This window comes from Lycium barbarum, chromosome 10, assembly GCF_019175385.1.
Source record: "Lycium barbarum isolate Lr01 chromosome 10, ASM1917538v2, whole genome shotgun sequence".
NCBI classification, from domain to species: domain Eukaryota; kingdom Viridiplantae; phylum Streptophyta; class Magnoliopsida; order Solanales; family Solanaceae; genus Lycium; species Lycium barbarum.
Genome location: NC_083346.1, coordinates 96018101 through 96032565, shown reverse-complemented (window position 1 = coordinate 96032565; position 14465 = coordinate 96018101). Strand labels below are relative to the sequence as shown.

At 36.5% G+C, this 14465-nt stretch overlaps 1 protein-coding gene across 1 annotated transcript; it reads right to left on the bottom strand.

Annotated features, from left to right (window-relative positions):
- Positions 1-3106: 3106 nt before the first annotated feature.
- Positions 3107-13366, bottom strand: LOC132613510 (serine/threonine-protein phosphatase PP2A-2 catalytic subunit-like). The gene is made up of 6 exons (XM_060327553.1): positions 12852-13366; positions 9559-9673; positions 4970-5078; positions 4810-4887; positions 4068-4259; positions 3107-3902 (listed from the first exon to the last, which is right to left on the bottom strand). Exons 1-6 carry the CDS (start codon positions 13102-13104, stop codon positions 3729-3731), a joined length of 921 nt encoding a protein of 306 aa, XP_060183536.1. The 5' UTR covers positions 13105-13366; the 3' UTR covers positions 3107-3728.
- Positions 13367-14465: the final 1099 nt, after the last annotated feature.

Below are 14465 nucleotides of genomic sequence, written 5' to 3'. Positions count from 1 at the left end.
CACATGCCCGAGCGTGTCTTACGATAGTTTGGGCATACACAGAGTATACCCCCTGATGTCCGTCATGAGCTCCGACACTACCAGTGGGACGATCGGGCTGCCGTTGATGATGATTTTCTGGCTTTCATGGATGTCCAGCTCTACCGTTCGGAGAACAGGTTAGGCACTTTAGCGGTGGTCGGTCATTTGACTCCCATTGAGCATTACATGCGCTGGTATCATCAGATCACACGCCGATTGATCGGCAACCCAGCTTTGCGTCCCCCTAGGGATGTAGGACACTCAGCATTCGCGGGGCAGTACGAGGCATTGGTAAGTTTATCGTATTTAGATTTATTTAATTGCATTAATTGTTACGTTTTAAAAAAAAAAAAAATCTGTTAAACACAAATGCAGCTGGTGGGCGTACAGCGTTTACGCATCTTGGGGTTAGAGCATATGCCTTACCCTGGGCTTGCGGGGCTTGCCGCGGAGATGGTACGGATATCCGAGGATGGTATCCGGCAGGCAGGTGAGATAAGGCGCAGGGAGGAGCCTGTTCCGGAGGCTGAGTATTAGGCAGCGCCAGGAGGAGGACCGGGTGCTCCCAGAGGAGGAGGCCGTGCTAGCAGAGGACGCCGTGCTGCCGGAGGACGTCGTGCGCGTAGAGGACGCGGCGCTGCTGCTAAAGGACCTGGTGGTGGAGGACACCATCTGGTAGATGAGGCGGATGAGGCCGATCCCATTCCAGAGGGCGTTCACGGTCTAGTCCATCCGCAGCCGTTCCAGACCGGTGGCAGCTCACCTGGGGACTCACCTACGTTTACGCCGGCGCTCTTACTTGCTGAGATACCCGGGTCTTCATCACAGCCGAGCTAGAATGCATACATGGAGGAGCGTGATAACGTTGATTGGGCGGCGTTACGCGCTTCATTAGCTGATGAGCGGCCTGTGAGGAATTTAGAGGGAACCAGGATTCTTGACTTCGATGAGTTTTTGATCCCGGTTAATATTTAAAATACTTATTTGTTCCTTTAAAATTATTTATTTTATATATATATATATATATATATATATATATATATATATATATATGTTACTCATTATTTAGTAATATTTTATATTTTAGGATTCGGCGCCAGCGGGTCCACCAGAGCCACCCACTCAGGCGTTTTCTCATGGGTCTGCCGAGCTAGCGGTGTCTTCCCATATGACTACCGAGCCACAGGTAAGTTTTTTATTAAAATTTATTTTATTCAATATAAGGTCAATATTTAATATACATATTTGATTATTTAAAGTACTTATTTTAAATATGTATGTTATTTATTATTTCGTTTTTTTCATATTTTAGGATTCGGCGGCAGTGGGTCCACAGGAGCTACCCATTCAGGAGCATTCTCATCAACCTGCCGAGGCAGAGATGTCTTCTCATGAGACTACCGAGGCGCATGTAAGTTTTTTACTTAAAACTAATTTTATTCAATATAAGGTAAATATTTATTTAATTTTTATAACCTTTACTTAGACTTCGAACAGCATCTCGTCCAGGAGACTACCTCATATTCACCACCACACCCATCTCAGGAGACTACTCAGGCGCCCGTTGATACACTGGTTTGATTAAATAAATAACGTTAATGTATTCAATATAAATAAGAAATGGTACTAATTATTATATATTTTGTAGGTTCATCCTTCAGCTCCCGCGGTGGCAACTCCTGACGAGGAAGAGGTCGAGTTTCCAGACCTAGCTCAGCCTGAGGTTCTAAGCGTGCCAGCGGGATTAGATCCCAAGAAGAAACACGTTCTAGTTAGGGGCGCAAGGGCTAGGGGAAGGGGAGATGATCATAACTTGGAACGCCCGGTTACTAAGAGGAAAAAGGGCGATGGAGACGATGGCGAGGGCGGTGGGGATGGTATGAGCCTTAGGCCTAGGGATAGTCTCCGGCATACTACATATGGGACCCATCCTCGATAGTGTATATACATTAGTGTTGTACAATTTATCGTAAATATTATATATTTTTTGCATATTTATAAATATTATCTTAGTCTTTATTATTGTTTATAGTTTCACATCCTAAATTGAAAATAAAAAAAAAACGTGACACATTTGAAATAAAGTTAAGCATTAATTTAAAAATAAGACGAAACCCTAAAGATAAATAACTTAAAGCTAAGGACTACAAGTTTTCAAACAAAAAACGACTTCGAGCACTTTTCAACCACTAAAACGACAATCCAAAGTATTGCGTATTCTTGATGTGTTGAACCTATTTTATTAATTGTACAAATATAACTAGAGTTTTATATAAAATATTGAAGTTCCGGAATCTTAAAGCATGATTAATATACGGCTAAACTACGTAAAAAAGATAAACTACGTAAAAAGGAGTGAAAATGTAATGTTTTGGAAAATGGCGGTGTCCTATAGCGCAGTATTTTACTGCGCTATAGGTGAGAGAAACATTTGTATAGCGCAGTAAAATACTGCGCCATAGCACTTAACGACTCAGTCTCCGTGAAGTGCTATAGCACAGTATTTTACTGCTCTAAAAATACTTTTGTAACATTTTTTTTTTTGTTGAGGTATTTTGGTTCAAAATAATTTTTTTGGGGGCATTTTAGTTTCGGACCCCTGAGTTTATGAAGTGAAAATCAAGTGAACCCTAAATCTAGTCAAGTGACTTTATATATGAAAGGGTAGAATTGTAATTAAATAAATGGTTATCGGGTTATCGATTCATCCGTTAACAAAAATGGCCAAACCGTGACACGACCCAATAACCACAGGGCATCACCCGATACCCGAACCAGTAATCCATTAACCCGAACCATTAACCCAATAATTAGTTCGGGTTATTGATTGAACCATTAATATGCACAACCCTACACTGAAGAGCTGTTTTGTTACTGTAGACTCTCAGCAGTTTAAGTTTCAAAGTAAAAATCAGGTTCTTTCCCTATGAAGCTATCTTAAAACTTAACAAATAATTTGCAAACAAAAAATCCTCCTTTTCTAAAAGGAGAATTGAAAAATATTCATACAATATCTTAATTGAATTATAAACTTTTCAGGAGGACAAAAAAAACGAATTTTAAATTGCTGGACAACAATCAACAATTTTCAAGAACTGTATACTCTACTTCATTTTAGACTTTCGTCATACATAAATTCTAGCTACTATTATTCACCAAAGACAGCAACGAAGTGGCAAATTTCAACTTAAGATGCATCCTATGGAATACCAAATATACAGACAAACGCCTAGTACTTCTCCTCTTCATTTCTTCTGCACAGTTCGAAATGTGTCCATAAAGAAAGAGGAGGGGGGGGGGGGGGGGGGGGGGGAGTGGGGTTTTGTGTTGACCATATCCAAGGGAATGCCGTTAGAAATGGCATAAATATCACCACGCACGAATTTAGCTGAACCTAGTCGGTCACTGACGAAAAACATGGGATGGGAAATACCTGCTTCCAGCACAAAATTCAAAATTCTAGAACATAAATGCACCATGTTATTGCTGCTCCCTTTAGAAAACAATATACATGACAAACCTTCATTGCCTCTTCTCAACTCTCAGATGAACCTCCAGCATACACATTCAAAGCTAGCAGCTGAACGACCTCCAAACAAAAGAATGATGTTGAGAATAATCCTCAAATGACAGAACTCCTCTTTTTAAGACACATCTACAGTAATACGACATCAATGAGCTACAAACAATTAGTGCAACCACTGGAATCACAAGAAGTAATCAGGAGTCTTCCTCGTGGTGTCGGGCTCTATCTGCCGTGGAGCTGGGTCAAACTGAAGGAAATTCTGCTCCATGTTTTCGCCTATTTCTAGAATTGCAGCCATGTTACCACACCGGTAACAATAGTTTGGAGCACTAAATACTGTCACAACATTCTTATCCTGTCGAAATTGTAACAAATAGCATGTAAATACAAAGTAATCACTAAGCAACAACTTTAATAAACACAAGCAGTCCGTAAGTGTTTCTTTTAAAATTTTCTAGTAGTTCGCACTTGTTTTTTTTTTTTTTTTTTTGTGAGGGTGGGCGTTAGTGGGTTCACAAACCTGACACCAATTGAAACCCTCCATGACAAGCTGATGGGCTCGAGAAATCAGAGAGAGCCCATTGGTGTGGTTGAACTGAGATGCTATATCCTGTCCAAAGGTGTAACCAGCCCCTCGGGGTGATATTCCCCAACCACACCGATCATCTGGATCAGACCAAAGGAGATCGCACATTGGTCCTTCATGTGGAACCTGATAACCACAGTAAGACTTAACTGATGAGGACCAGCAACATTAATGTGCATAGAACTAAAATCATGAACCACTAGGAACAATGGAAACCACTGGGCCACAGGACCACATGTTCAAGAAGCAATAAAGAATAGCATTGTTGTAAGATATACCCTACAGGTAAATATCAGAAGATGTTAAAGTAATAAATTCTCATCTCTAGCAATAGGAAATTGAAAAGGCAGATCCCTTCCCCATAGCAAATGTATAATTAGTGACTGAGCTGCATTAAGACCTCTAGTTGATTTTGTAGTTCTATTGAACATTATGGTAAGCTAATGCGACATACCACTTGTAAACTGGGGACACATCCCTTTTGATTAATTAAGAAGTTATTGTAAGCTAATACAATGGACTGAACCATCAATGGAAAGTTCAATTATAATAATAAGACTTTCATGCGCAAATATGGACAATAGGCATGCGATGGAGCAAGCAGAAGAGCCAGTAGTAAATACAAAAGAAAGCAGTGTCATGTATTATTAAAGCATAAAAACCTGAATTACAATACCTCTTGTATACGGTCCAATGATCGTATATTATCCAGTGTATCCAAAGAAGGCGAGAGTCCTCCATGTAAACAGAATACCTAAAACAGAAAGAAGAGTTAAGCTAGAAATTTATGTCAGCACTTTTTTGAAATGAAAAGCCAGTAGCGTAACAGCTCAAACCTGACTCTCAATTAGTGCTGTCAGTGGTAGATAATCAAAAAGATCAGTGAAATACTTCCAAACGTTGGCATTTCCATACTTCCTCAAGCATTCATCATAAAAACCATACCTGTCAGGGAAAGAGGTATCTCAATACCACCATAGATGATTGAACTGCAGTCATAGTTTCACAGCCTTGGTAAACTGTAAATAGACAATGAAATAGAAAAGTAATTCCTCCTAACGAACTGCCTATAGATGCATCTGTTGATAACCACGGTCAATTGTCTTTTACTTTTCTTTTTTCTTTCTTTTCATCACTCCGTCAAATGTTATACATCTATCTGGTGGTTTGGAAAGAAACTTTAGCCAGACAATGTGCAAGGCACAACAGTACTTGTTTAATCCCAGAACTTCAAACTAGCTCTTCATCGCCTTTTGCCACTGTTTTACTTAGAAGGCATGAAGTCTTTGTGTGGACAAACTTAGCAATCATATTGTAAAGAATAATGAGTGGGAAGACGGTGTCATTTTAGAAGCTTGGATGTTTGAAAAGATAACATTTGCATTTATTAAAAGGTCAAAATATCTCATGCTACCTGCTTGCTCTAAGACCACTACCTCAGTATAAAAGAACAAAAAGAAAGAAGGCAGACAACCAGCAGTTAAAATCATGTTATCAAACTGGAAGCACAAGAACAGGATGAACGTGGATGGAAATTTACCACAAAAGGAGAAGAATATTTTGGAGGATAAACGTCAATTAATCTTGTTAATAAGAGCAGCACTATGATGGTGCTGTGATATTTTCATCCGAAAAGCAAAAATATAATCCCATCTAATTCTGTAGGAATTAATAAAGTCTGACAATGTTTCAGCCTCAAGTACATAGTCCATTTTACACCAGAAAGTAAGAAAACGTAAGCAATTAAACCTGATCTTAAAAATGGAGTCAGCTTTATATTTGAAACCCTTCAGATTCTTTTAGGTCCTTCAGTGGAGACTGAATTTTTTAAGGAGCAAAATAGAAGAACAGAAATAACTTCTTTTCAAGGTGGAGGTTGTCACTTTCTCTGATCAATTAATGAGTTATTTTTGCGACCCTTGATTTAGTTGATTCCATAGGTTTAATCCAGCTGATGAACACAACCCATTCCAGTTCCAAGATCAGCAGACAAACCAAAATCTTTTGACAGGTAAAAGGGGATGGGAAGGCCATTATGTAATCCTCTATAACTACTGCTCCCTCATCGTTGACATATTGCCTTTAAATTAATACACATAGAGCACATCTCCAGTTTATCCTGCTCTCAAGTTATGCAAACTTTACCCTTCTTTCCAATTTACCTCCAGTTAAAGCTCCTCTTATTGCTGATATAGTTCAGATCTAAGACAGCCGTGGAGTAGTTATCCGTTCATTCAACAAGATGCTCAACACCTAGTAATTCCTTAAAAGCAGAAAGGTTTTATACTCCCCATATGTCTGGGAGAGATTTTATCACTGCCTGTAAATTCTAAGTAGAATGAACGCTACATATTCTGCATCCCAACTCAGGTCTCAGATTCTTTTTTTTCTTTCTTCTCGGGAGGGGATGAGAAGTTGAAGACCTACACTCAACAACACACAAACACATATGGGGTCGTTTGGTAGGATGTAAAAAGAAAATAACACATGTATTAGCTTTGGTATTATTAATCCTTTGTTTGGTACTGTTCTTCAACCTATGTATAACTAGTGTGTTAGTTTTACTAGATAATCTGAAGCCCGTGCACGCACGGGCCCGATATGATTGTTTAGGAACTTCACACCAATTACATATTGAGCAAATTTAAATTTTTCTATTGCTATTTTGTCTATTTCTATTAAAAGTTCACAAAATTTGTGCAGATATTTTAACCAACATTTTGTTGGTCCTAGCCAAAACTTTAGAATAATTAAAGTAATAAAGTAACTTAATTCTACAATGTCGTCAAATATTGTTGAATATTAATATGATAACATTCTTTTTTAAATGTAAATCATTCGAACTCTAAAATTCAAATTGCTCTTTGCCATTGTGTATTCATATAAATTCACAAGGATGAGCCACTACGTGTTATTGTCCTAAAGGCCACTCCTTCCAATTTCAGAAGTTGAATTTTCTCTATATTTTATGCTTTCCTCAAATTGAACTCTTGTAACTAAACCGTTCTATACTATCTTCATATGGATGAGCCATTATATGCTATTGTCCTGAAGGTCACTCCTTTCAATTTCTTGTTCAGTAGTTGGATTTATATAACTAAAAAGTGTAACTCAGTATCGAACGAAACTAAGCATGTAATTTGTCTTAACCGATAGTAGAAAAGAAAGTTTTTTTGAGAAGGAGAGTAGAAAAGAATGTTACCGTGATACAATAGTTGTTTTTAATTTTTCGATCGTGATAAAATGATACCTAATTAAAAGTAGTTGTATCATTTAAGTATGTTACGAAAAATATCACATATAGTTTCAAATCATAAGCATATATTTAACTTTTCTATCTAGATTCAATTTTGATTTCCTTTAGTAATGTTCCCTGTTTAGGATTTATAATTACATATAAATTTAATAATAATAAAAGATTATTGGCCCAAATAGCAAAAAAATAATATTATTACGTCTAGCCTTGACCATAAAGTTTGTGTAAACTCAAATTTGTAAATATAGTATGTTAATGGAATTTATTAATATTTGAAAAAGAGATAATCTGCATAAAAAGAAATTCTTTCCCCCTTCTTATTTGAGACTAAAGAATAGTAGTATTAAGAATTAGTTGATAATTTGAAAAACAAAGCAAGCAATCTACTATAGCAGATAAAACTTTGATTTGATTAATTTTAAAATATAAGAAAATTCTATTGCCAGCGTTGTAAATTGGACCCAAAATATACTTACCTTTTATCAAATTTTAATTTGGTATTTTTGAAAAATGAAACAAACTTATTTCACTTCATATATATAATTTCTATTTATATTTAAAATTATTTCCCAGTTTCAATTTAAGTTTCTTATTTCCTCTTGTAATATGCTGAAAAAGGAATGACATCCCCACTTTTTATGTTTGATATCTCCTCAATTCAAATTTTACATGGCATGTTTAGCACCACAAGATTTAATGGACATTTTGATACATTGCAAGATCCTTAATATAATTTCACAACATTTTAAAAAGTTATTTCTTAAATTTTGTGACTAATTACATTAAAACACTAAATCGAAACGGAGGGAATGGAGTTGTAAAATAGAATAATTAAATTAGATGTCACGCTAATTTTAGAAATAAAAAAGGTAAAAAGAAATCGAATGGCTTGAATGGAGTACTGTACTTACTTTTTGAAAATCTCCCTAAGATGAAGCAACAAATGTACATAAATGTTCAGAGATTTTGTTACTCCAACTTGATGATACGCACAAATGTAGCAATCACTGCACCTTTATAGCCATATGTGATTTGAGTTACTGACATAGTCGGGGGTATGCCAGTAATTACATCAAAGTTGTCTGGTTTTTTCGTGAATTGGATGTTCTCAATGCACAATGTACAATTATTTTAAGCTGAATGTTTTGCTATTTGACTAAACTACCCTTGGTCGTCCCAACTCTCCATTCTTCCATATAATAGAAACACCCTATTCAATACTATTTTTATACATAGCAAACCTATGTATAACTAATACAAGTACTATTCCTATTCTAATACACCCAATTCATTTATTACAACAAACCAAACAGTGATAAAAAATAATGCCAGCATTACTAATACACCCTCTTCAATACTATTCTTATACACCGTACCAAACGACCCCATAATGAAGACCATGCCCAAAGCAAGGCAATTTTAAAAAACAGAAGTCAGGAATTAAAGTTCCTGTTCTCATTTAAGGAGGGCACAAGCAAAAAGGAATAATGAAATCCCTTCTAGAAAGACATGATAACAAGATAGTTCCACCAACTGAACCATTTTCAAAAGAAAACTACCCTGATATCTTACATGACGGGTTAAAGGATAAGCAACTGAAACACATATACCAACATATCATTCACCAAATGATGCAGAAAAGGCTATCTCCCCCCTGTATGCCAACTTTTAGTGTTAAACTTTGAATTGTCAACTCAGTGCGTAACACCCCTAAACTAAGATAAGAAGTGCATCTAATAGATATCTCTTTGGCTTTTCATATAATATGGTACCATTGCTTATAAACGTTCTTCTACTTATGCTTTCTTTGATAAATTGGAGTGTAAAGCAGCTGGGAATCAAAATACCAAGAGACGAGAAGAAAATATAAGACTGGTATGTGTACCCAATCACACATCCTCGTACACAAAACCTAAGTTACTCGGACTCTCCTAAAATGTCGTCGGGTGCGTGTCGGATCCTTCAAAAGTAGTGTATTTTTGGAGGATCCGACACGGGTACGGCAACACTTTCAAAGAGTCCGAGTAACTTACTTTTTTTTTTTTTTTTTTTTAATTCCGAGTAACTTACTAGGTCATCTAATGAAACAGAAAAGTAATTTTTCAATAGGCAATTTTTGCACCTCAAAATGAACTTTAATATTCAAGATCAAAAAAGTAAATCACTTACACCTGAGTGATTTGTCTGCTTTCATGGTTTCCCCTAAGAATTGTGATTCTATCTCTATAACGGACCTTCAGAGCAACCAAGAGTGTGACGGTCTCCACAGAATAGTACCCACGGTCTGCATTCATTGAAAATATATTAATGATAGATGTGAATGCAGCATTCGCCGAACAGCCTATTAATAATAGATGTTTTGCCAATATTATTCTCTGGCTGAAGTGTGAATGCTAATATATTTGTCCAACAAGGAAACTAACTCAACTAACAATGCTAATATCAAGAAATAAAAGTAAAGAATGAGAAGATGAAACACATAACTGTAGAAAAAGTGACAAACAAAATGTAACAGAGAGCACACAGTTGTGGCTTATGTAGTATGCAACCTTTCCATGACGCAATGTATCTCAAAACCGGAAGTATAATAAAGACCTTTGTCCTATCTACAATCATGACAAGAGAAAGGAAGACGTGCCAATTACAAATAAAACTAAGGCAACTCTGCAATTAATGAATCCACATATTGATCCTTTGTTTAATAAGGCTGGATACACATATTGGCCAATATACTATATCAGACATGAAAAGTTGGGGGAACAAAGCAACTTTGACAAGTATTATATAGAAAAATAAAGATAACTGGTAGGAAAAGACTGCACAATTCTAATGGACACTTGATGTTGCTGCATTAAATTTCTTATATAAAGAAAACAAAGTACAGGCTTTTAATGAGAAGTGCTTCAACTAACAAGAAAAGTTAAATGAAAAGAAAGTTTAAAAAGACAACTCTTTTTTTTCCAGATAACTAAGAAATCATCGAGGGCCTGTGGCGCACGGTCCAAAATAAGGGCAGTCCGGTGCACTAAGCTCCCGCTATGCGCGGGGTCCGGAGAAGGGCCGGACCACAAGGGTCTATTGTACGCAGTCTTACCTTGCATTTCTGCAAGAGGCTATTTCCACGGCTCGAACCCGTGACCTCCTGGTCACATGGCAGCAACTTTACCAGTTACGCCAAAATAAAGTGGATAATAAGCCTGGCCCTCTCCCTTCTTTACTTAAATACTAGGCTTTTGTCTATGGCAAAGTTCGAGCCCGTGAAGTGCGCCTAACTCACACATAATGATGTTGCGTTCTAACCACTAGACCAAAGCCCTGGGGGCTCCGAAAGACAATTTTTTCTTTATATGTAATAAACTGTAGCGCCTTTTTTCACTAACTTACGATGCTTGAGAAAACATATCCAACAACCCAGATACTCACTTATGGGAATAACCTGTCCACTCACACTTCAAAAAATCCAAAAATCTACATAGAGGAGAAGAGACAAAATTATCACGTAATGAAGAGGGAAACTCCAAACATGTTTTAGTCATCATCGTTTTGATTGGCAAATTTTTCTCCCACACCTAGAATCCTGATGTAACAAATCTTTGACCAATTAAGACATCTTAAGCTAATGAAGCTTAATGGAGACCAAAATCTTCTATACTTCACCTCCTATCAAGGCTGGTATCTTACTTTGTCAAATTTTGAACCACCAGCACATAAAAATATCCCATCTCAATAATGATTCATCAGTAAAGTCCCACCATCATTATCAAACATGTGTTAAATGTGTATTGCCAAAACAAGGGATGAACCATGACAGTAACTCTGCCATCAATGAATGGCATCACAATCATCCATGTCCTCAATGATTGAGCAATGAAATGTTGAATTATTCCAGACAAAAAATGAAGTATACTTAGCTGATTTTGAAGCACCCTTAACTAGGCAGAACCACTCAAGTGACTGTCCAAGCTTGAAACAAACTATAGATGTTCAACATAAAAGCTACACATGACTCTCTATACAATGTGCACAACCTACCTCATCCTTCAATAGATCCTAGCATTAGTGTTGTTTTCTTTTCTTCATGATGGTGTTCTTCGAATCAGCTTGCCCACTCATCGACTATTCCATTGCGTACCTACTATCTCCCACCAACACAGGTACCAGAGTTATCTGTCCATCGAGGCTTACACAGATAGAAAGAAATCACATAATATTTTTTTGCCTCCACTGGGAATCAAATATGTGACCTCATGGTTCCCATCGCACCTCATTCACCACTAGGCAGGTAACATTAGGGTTGTACTTATTTGCAGTTTCCATTCATGTCAACAATGGCAATACCAAATCTATTAAAAATTAAACTAATAGGCAAGCCATGACAAAACTAGCAAATACCACATAGACTACCAAACCCTAAACTCCATGTATGAGCGCTCAGAAGCAAATCCTCCCAAGCCAGCAACATAGATATAGTCTAATCATAAAGTATCTTCTAAATAAATGGGTATATAGAAGTCATCTATAGCCGAACCTAACTAGTTTAGGATCGATAGACCACCAAACCCTTACTTTTAAATTCAACACAAATACATAGCCCTTTTTGTTATCGATGGTGTCCTTTGTGCGCCTCGGCTAATGCCACGGTATACTCAATAATGATTCATCAGTAAAGTCCCACCATCATTATCAAACATGTGTTAAATGTGTATTGCCAAAACAAGGAATGACCCATGACAGTAACTCTGCCATCATTGAATGGCATCACAATCATCCATGTCCTCAATGATTGAGCAATGAAATGTTGAATTCCTCCAGACAAAAAAATGAACTATACTTACTTAGCTGATTTTGAAGCACCCTTAACTAGGCAGAACCACTCATGTGACTTTCCAAGCTTGAAACAAACTATGAATGTTCAGCACACATCGCATTCTATACAATGTGCACAACCTACATCATCCTTCAAGTGATCCTAACATTAACACTGTTTCTTTTTCTTCATGATGGTGGTGTTCGCCCACTCATCAACTATTCATTGGGTACCTACCAGCTATGTCCACCAAGACCTAGGCAGATGGGAAGAAATCACTTAATATATTTTGCCTCCACAGGGATTCAAACATGTGACCTCATGGTTCTCATTCCACCTCATTGACCACTAGATGGGTAACATTAGGGTTGTACGTACTTGCCGTTTCCATTCATGTCAACAATGGCAATGCCAAATTTATTGAAAAATAGGCAAGCCATAACAAAACCAGCAATTACCACATAGACTACCAAACCCTAAACCCCATACCTTCCACCTCCCACCAGCAACAGGTACCAAGGCTACAACAGATGAGAAGAAACCACCTGGAATGGAACCTGAGACCTGCTCAACCTATTTCATTGACCACTAGGCGGTATAACAAAAATTACATAGCCCTAATGAAATGAAAAAGAAGATAAAATGTGAAACTGACCAACATAATCACCCATGAAGAGATAATTAGTATCAGGAGCATTTCCACCAATCTTGAAAAGCTCAATCAAATCATAAAACTGTCCATGTATATCACCACAAACAGTAACAGGACATTTAACTGGCTGCACATTCCATTCCTCAACAAGTATAGCTCTCGCTTGATCACACAACGTCTTCACCTCCGCTTCCGGTAACGCTTTACATTCCATTAATTGCGAGATCTGCTTATCTACATCGCCCTTCGACTGCATTTTTAATCGCCGATCTGTCAATTCCTTGCCGATTTATTGACAAATCCTCCACCCAAAATATTACTACACACTACTTTTAATTAAACTGAATAACCGAGATTAAATTGTAGAATTAGGATTTCAACTTTCAATCCCATTTCTTTCTCATATTTGTCTCCATTCAATTCTATTTGAAAACAAAAAAAAGGTAACAAAAGGTTTTATAATTAGAATTATTTTGTGTATAGGTTACTAATACAGAATGATTTTTATATTTTTGTCTCTATTAACAGCCTGTTTGGATGATTGATATATATTGTACTGCATTGTTACTTTAAATATAATAATTTTATTTTTATTTTAATATATTCTATGTTAAATACCTAGTTACGTGGCGATGAGAAGTTCATTTTACATAATAATTGATTTGGTATCATCGCGACGTTATTTTCTTATTTTATTTTTACTTATTATCTAGTAACTATATTTTATTTTTTATCATATTTTTACACAGCGCTATACAGTAATCTATTTTTCTTGTAGGTTTATATTTCAAATTGTTAAATGTCAATCATTATGTGACGATAAAAAATAATACAATCTATTCAAATATTATATCCATCAAACAATACAATACAGTAAAATACAATATAATACAATATAATACGATATATTACCACAATGCGTAACAACCATCCAAACAAAGTGTAAAGGTGTTGTATCTGTGCAGGACCGTAGGGAGGAAGGGCCAAGGGGTTCATCCGAACTCCCTTGGGCAGAAAATTATATTATTTATACATAATTAAAATTATTTATATATATATATATATATATATATATATAATAGACATTGAACCCTCATTTGGCTTCTTCATCTATTTATTTTTTCGAACTCCTTAATGAAATCATGGCTCTGCCGTCGCTTGTGAGAGATGTGAAAAATGGAGAAATGGAATTCAGAAATGGAATGTGAGATGAAATTCAAATGAAATGGAAATGCAGGTCAATTATGGGAGGAAAGACAGTCCTCTTTGGTGGCTCCGCCAGGTCCAAAATACAAAACTTATGGTGACACGCGTCAACTAGTGAGTCATTTTTCAAGAAAAAGGTTTCACTTTCATGATTGGCAGAATGGCTTCATTATCCGAGAAAAATAATCAAAATGATCCTTGATGTTCGGGGGCGGCGGTATTTTAGTCCTTCCTATATACACGTACTTAAAATAGTTCTTCATATATGGGAAAAGTGATTATTTTAGTTTTTTATATATGTCACGTACTCAAAATAATTTTTAGTGTATGAAAAAAAGTAATTATTTTAAACTTAAACCTTAAAAATAATGGTACAAGTAAAAAAAATTGTTAAGGTTAACGAGCAACTCA

Coding starts and splice junctions, on each gene's coding strand:
- LOC132613510 (XM_060327553.1), bottom strand. CDS start 13,104: ATGCAGTCGAAGGGCGATGTAGATAAGCAGATCTCGCAATTAATGGAA. Junction 4,260..4,809: donor CATTGGACCGTATACAAGAG/GTATTGTAATTC, acceptor TGTGGTTATCAG/GTTCCACATGAAGGACCAAT. Junction 3,903..4,067: donor AGGGTTTCAATTGGTGTCAG/GTTTGTGAACCC, acceptor CAATTTCGACAG/GATAAGAATGTTGTGACAGT.